This window comes from Sinocyclocheilus anshuiensis, unplaced genomic scaffold (genome assembly GCF_001515605.1).
Source record: "Sinocyclocheilus anshuiensis isolate Anshui unplaced genomic scaffold, SAMN03320099.WGS_v1.1 scaffold130, whole genome shotgun sequence".
Taxonomy (NCBI): domain Eukaryota; kingdom Metazoa; phylum Chordata; class Actinopteri; order Cypriniformes; family Cyprinidae; genus Sinocyclocheilus; species Sinocyclocheilus anshuiensis.
The window spans coordinates 2,505,689-2,512,073 of NW_015544207.1; the positions used below are offsets into that span (position 1 = coordinate 2,505,689).

The 6,385-nt window shown below is 36.4% G+C and overlaps 1 protein-coding gene across 5 annotated transcripts in view; it reads right to left on the minus strand.

The window, feature by feature from the left end:
• The window catches only part of tead3a (TEA domain family member 3 a), a 46,698-nt gene that overhangs the window by 2,256 nt on the left and 38,057 nt on the right, over positions 1-6,385 (minus strand). For all 5 annotated transcript variants that reach the window (XM_016497648.1, XM_016497647.1, XM_016497644.1 and 2 more), the window contains 3 exons: positions 2,033-2,206; positions 1,727-1,870; positions 1,460-1,612 (listed from right to left, as the gene is read on the minus strand). In XM_016497648.1, the coding sequence (XP_016353134.1) occupies positions 1,460-1,612; positions 1,727-1,870; positions 2,033-2,206 (471 nt within the window). The remainder of the gene's footprint in view (positions 1-1,459; positions 1,613-1,726; positions 1,871-2,032; positions 2,207-6,385) is intronic.

Consider the following 6,385-nt stretch of genomic DNA (forward strand, 5'->3'; position numbering starts at 1 on the left):
ATCATTAGGATATTAAGTAAAGATCATGTTCCATGAAGATATTTAGTAAATTTCCTACTGTAAATATCAAAACTTAATTTTTGTTTAGTAATATGCATTGCTAAGAACTTCATTTTGACTACTTTCAAGGCGATTTTCTCAATATTTTGATTTTTTTGCAACCTCAGATTCAGATAGTTGTATCTCAGCCTAATATTGTCATATCCTAACAAGCCATACATATATGGAAAGCTTATTTATTCAGCTTTCATATGATGTATAAATCTCAATTTTGAAAAATTGACACTTAAGACTGGTTTAACTCATTGTAGTCCCTACCAGCCGTTTTTGTAGGCATTTAACTGCCAGAATTTTAAAAGACCATATCTCCGTTTGCATTGAACTTTCAGCTTCGTAACTTTGCAGATATTGTTTATGCTCAAACAGCAACATTACACACTAACTAACATTAAAAAAGGGAAATCACAATGAACCACCCCTTTAATAAGGGAATGAAACTTTGCATGTGCCCTTAAAATACTTTTTTTTCTCTCAGATTTTTACTATTATTTTTAAGAGATATAGCCATTTAAAAAATAGTAATGATAAAAATAAACAGGACCTGGGTATGTATGGAGTACCATTAGCTGCCAAAAATACTTTTTGTAAAATTATCTATGAAGTTGTATTAATGTCCAAAAAATGTTTTGTTATATTAGTGTCAAAAAATCTTTTCCCCATATCTTACATACTGATTTTTGTTAATAAACGTGAATATGTATGCCTATTAATGAATCACTGTAGCATCAAAAATGTATCATATTTTTCATCTAAAAGTGAAAGTTGAGCAAGCAAAATATATTTACTTTGTTTGAAAACTTTTCAGAGTAATATTTATGTTGTTTTGTAGAAATAAATATGTGGCTTTCAAAAATTTGGACTGATTTTAGCCATCACCAGGTATAAATTCAAATCAATTTAATCAAATTATATTCATTACAAAAGGGTTAATACTGGTAATTCTCAGATTATATAAATTTCATTCAATTATATATTTAAATAAGATTTTTCATCATTATTGAAATATATCTCATCATTTTGGTACGGCTCATGTGTGATTTTAAGTTTCAAAAAATTTCTCCATTTTAATGAATCAAAAAATGCTAAATGCAGTAATAACATGGTAACATTAAAAACTTCGATTTTTTTCACATTTAGAAGTTGCTGATCAGATATATGATGGTTTTAGTTGAAACGTATTAACTTATGACTATTTTATAAAACAACGATTCTTCAGGACCCAAAATATATGAAAATTGTATGCAGATTTTAAATGAAATTTTTGAATGAAATAAATAGGCATTAGTCAGTCCCTCTATTAAAAGCAATTAGGTAAATTCCTTTTCCTGTCATTCTGATTCAACATCCTTTGGGGCATTTGGCCAGTTCACAAATTGGTCCTGTTTTCTCATTCTATTACCTGCAGTATAGTGAAGTTCTCCAGGACGCTGTTCATCATGTATTTCTCTGGCAGGTGTTTGAGTTTATGGATGAAGTTGATCATGTATTCACACATGGGTGAGCGATGGATCCGGTAAACGTACCTCCCGCCCTCAACACGCGCATACTCCGTCTAGGGGTCAAAAAGTCAAAGTATAGAAGCTGGTTTTCTGCATGAAACCATATTGTCAGTACTGACCATGTACGGTAGATGACAAAAACACAGCTATGAATAATTAGAACTCACCTCGACTTTCTCTACCACCTGTTTCCCAAAAGAACAGACTTTAGTGGAGACAGTGATGCTCATGTTTTCAGCGCTGCTGTACTGACTGCTGACCCCATAGAACGAGCCTGCGCCATCCTGAACATTACTGCTGTTCAGATCAGCCTGAGAGACATTACAGGAAAAACCTGTTTGAAAATGTGTCACATACACTAGACCAACATCTAAGACTACATTGGTATCTTATACTTTTCAGACTTATAATATTTACTGTATTTTCAGTGGAACAACATTGTCAATGATCAACGTGCATTTGTAAAAACCCACCCAGAATTTGACCAGAAAGAAGGCGTTCTGAGGGCCTTTCTCATACAGCTCCTTCAGCCCTCCCTTCCTCTCTGGAAACTTGTCGTAGATCTGACGGATGTCCACGGCCTCCAGGAGAGGGTCTGTGTATGAGGGGTTAGTCTGGGCGATGTGGACAAACAGGTGCTTGCTGTACTGTGGATTAACAGGTGAAGAGGTAACCTTTATTGCATTTTCAAATGCATGGAATGTCACCATTCCTGAAACATATGTATTTTTTTTTCTCTGTGAAAGTATTTCTATTGTTAACCACAACTATTGAAAATATTTAAGTAAAGTTCGGTAACTAAAATAAAGCAGAAATAAAATTTAATACAAAAACTAGATGTGAAAAGGCAAACTGAAACTTAAATGAAAATCAGAAACTTAAGTTGAAGTACTAAACCTACTAAAGCTAAAACTGAAATAAAATTAAAGCTAAATAGAAATATTTAAAAATCAGAAACTAATGAAAATAGCAAAAGCACATAAAGTTACTAAAACTAAACTAAAATTAAAATATAAAATGAAAATAAAATTGTTCAAAATATTAATAAACACTACAATAGCATATAAACTAGACAGATAAGGCTTGAAGACAAACTTTGATGTTGGCTTGGCAAAGCCTTGTCTGAAATTTTAATATAGTTTTAAAAAAATATTTCAGAATGCTTTTTATCATGTTTCTAGCATTTTTTATTTTTTTTTGCATGATTAGTAGCACACACACACATCTCAGAGATGTCTATTTGATGTGTGTTTACATCTGGAAGACACATTTTTAGAGTGTATGCCCATATTCAATATGTCTCTAGTATGTTTCCTGTCAGATGTTAACATGTACAAGCGATATGAATGCTCCTGAGCTCAATTTCAAGTGCCCCAGAAAAGGGTATGAATGCAATTGAATCATTTAAATTTTTTATTTCTAATAAATTTGCAAAGTTGTTACAAACCTGTTTTGTGCTTTATTATGGTGTATGGAGTGTAGATTGATGTGGGGAAAAAGTAATTTAAGTAAGGGATAATCAACGGTTTGTCGTGCATTAAAGGATTTTAAAAAGAACCACCCGACGCAAAGTGCATTTAAAATCCTTTAATGCACGGCAAGCCATTGATTATCCTGCATATTCCATGGTCATTTGCCAAGTTATAAACAAGTTAAAACTAGTATTGATCTTTGCAGCGCAGTATTTGACCTGTAAATATTTGATATTTGAATATTTGTTATTTTCGTCAGTTACGGCTCGTTAGCTCTAGCATTCTCCCCGCTTCAAATCAGACATGGAGATGAAATAGTGCAGTAAGATCGCATTTATTTGAATGAATTATAGCATTTATTTCAATTAATTATCGAGAGAGAGAGAGAAAGAGAGAGATGACAGTTGTATGTGCATTACCTGCATGCTGCGTCTGCATGTATCTCTCTACTTAGTTAATTAGGCTACTTCAAAAACAGCGATTTTAGACCTCGTTGCTGAGGAATATAATGTAGCGATCTAGTATCTAGGCTATTTTATTCAAAAAAATCTTGGGGAAGCGTTGACAACAAGTTTATGTGCTATCTCCGACTCTCGCTCTTGCTCTCTGTGTGTGTGTGCGAGTGATGAATGTGGGATGTGGGATTGTGTGCAGTGTTGCCAACTTATTTCAATAGAAAGTAGCTAAAGCCAGTTTGAAAAGTCGCTAAATGTCGCCAGATGACGTCATACACAAATTAGCATATTCATGACGTCAGCGCGTATGTTGCCTTTTACATTTGCTTGTCTCTCTGCACTTTTTTCATTTAAAAGTACTGCTATATGAATAAAAGTGCAATAATATTTGGTTTGCAAAACCTTACAAATACAAATAAGGTGCTTTTTTACAGCAGTGTTCCTTTTACAGAGTAGCAGTCAAAATATTTATTGTAAATCTCAATTTATAACATTAATGTAATCACATTAAATATAAAACCAAAGCTATTTGCCACTGCCAGGGCATTAACGTTTTTATAGAAAATATTTGATAGTTTGTTATAGAAAAACATGTTATGCTCCGAGTCCAGAGCCTCGATCATAACATTATAACAGGCACCTTAGAGACCTGCACCATCGCGGGACCCAACGCAGCAGAGTGCGGCGCGGGACAACACTTGATTTGCGAGTGTGGATGCGGGCGGGAGAATAAAAGTGTGTACTCACACTAGGCAATATTAACCGTTCCGGAGCACGTTTAACCCCCAAAGCCTGGTTCGTTTGACTAGTGTGATCGCTCAGTGCCGCGCTCGTTCATTTAGCCGGCCCTGGCTCGGTCTGAAGAGGTGGGCCAGAGAGAGAAAGAGAGAGATGACAGTTGTATGTGCATTACCTGCATGCTGCGTCTGCATGTATCTCTCTACTTAGTTAATTAGGCTACTTCAAAAACAGCGATTTTAGACCTCGTTGCTGAGGAATATAATGTAGCGATCTAGTATCTAGGCTATTTTATTCAAAAAAATCTTGGGGAAGCGTTGACAACAAGTTTATGTGCTATCTCCGACTCTCGCTCTTGCTCTCTGTGTGTGTGTGCGAGTGATGAATGTGGGATGTGGGATTGTGTGCAGTGTTGCCAACTTATTTCAATAGAAAGTAGCTAAAGCCAGTTTGAAAAGTCGCTAAATGTCGCCAGATGACGTCATACACAAATTAGCATATTCATGACGTCAGCGCGTATGTTGCCTTTTACATTTGCTTGTCTCTCTGTGCTCACATACTGTATTTTAATGCAGCCAAATTCTCAATAAAACGGTTTTAATTTATATATATATTACTGTTTCTGTTGTCAGACAACAGAATAAATATGAAATAGTGACTGAAATGCGGCCCTTTAAGACTACATAACCAGCTCTCCCTTCCAAGAACGCAGCAGAGTGCGGCGCGGGACAACACTTGATTTGCGAGTGTGGATGCGGGCGGGAGAATAAAAGTGTGTACTCACACTAGGCAATATTAACCGTTCCGGAGCACGTTTAACCCCCAAAGCCTGGTTCGTTTGACTAGTGTGATCGCTCAGTGCCGCGCTCGTTCATTTAGCCGGCCCTGGCTCGGTCTGAAGAGGTGGGCCACAGCGTGGTTCAGTTGGGCTCGGGCACGGCACGCATGTAATGCCGGAGCGCGGAACTTCTGATGTGTGCAGCATGATTGCGCGTTACATTTCTGAGCAGCAAGAGTGATAGATCTGTAAAGCAATATATTGTGAGAGGGCCGTGTGTTACCGCTTGTTACGGCTCGTTAGCTCTAGCATTCTCCCCGCTTCAAATCAGACATGGAGATGAAATAGTGCAGTAAGATCGCATTTATTTGAATGAATTATAGCATTTATTTCAATTAATTATCGAGAGAGAGAGAGAAAGAGAGAGATGACAGTTGTATGTGCATTACCTGCATGCTGCGTCTGCATGTATCTCTCTACTTAGTTAATTAGGCTACTTCAAAAACAGCGATTTTAGACCTCGTTGCTGAGGAATATAATGTAGCGATCTAGTATCTAGGCTATTTTATTCAAAAAAATCTTGGGGAAGCGTTGACAACAAGTTTATGTGCTATCTCCGACTCTCGCTCTTGCTCTCTGTGTGTGTGTGCGAGTGATGAATGTGGGATGTGGGATTGTGTGCAGTGTTGCCAACTTATTTCAATAGAAAGTAGCTAAAGCCAGTTTGAAAAGTCGCTAAATGTCGCCAGATGACGTCATACACAAATTAGCATATTCATGACGTCAGCGCGTATGTTGCCTTTTACATTTGCTTGTCTCTCTGTGCTCACATACTGTATTTTTTTTCAAATAAGTAATGCAAGTTTTTTTGTTTTCCCATTTGTTCACTGACACAGGTGCAGAGGCAGAGGCACTTTATTCAGCCTGAGGCTTATTAATTTTACTTTTGGAGTGAAAGGGCCCATACAGTAGCCAAAAATATAACATTTGTTTTTTTTGTTATTAAAAAAAATATTAAGCAAGCACAGCTCAGGTGACAAAAAGTACTGCAAAAGTAACGTAATGCATTACTTTCCATTAAAAATTCAATAAAGAAATGCAATTAGTTACTTTTTTATGGAGAAATGCAATATTGTAATGCATTACTTTTAAAAGTAACTTTTCCCAACACTGTGTATGTGTGTGCGTGTGTTTGTAACGATGCACTCCACTGTGCTGAGCGAGAGCACTTCTCTCCTGTCTTCACGTGCTGTTGGAAACTTCCTATTTCCCAATTATGAAGTTGTGATTACGAGCTCGTTGCATTATTTTCTGTTAAAAATAACAGTGAACAGTGGTTTGTGAATGTTGATGCTTAGCCTAAATAATTTTATCAGTCTTAGG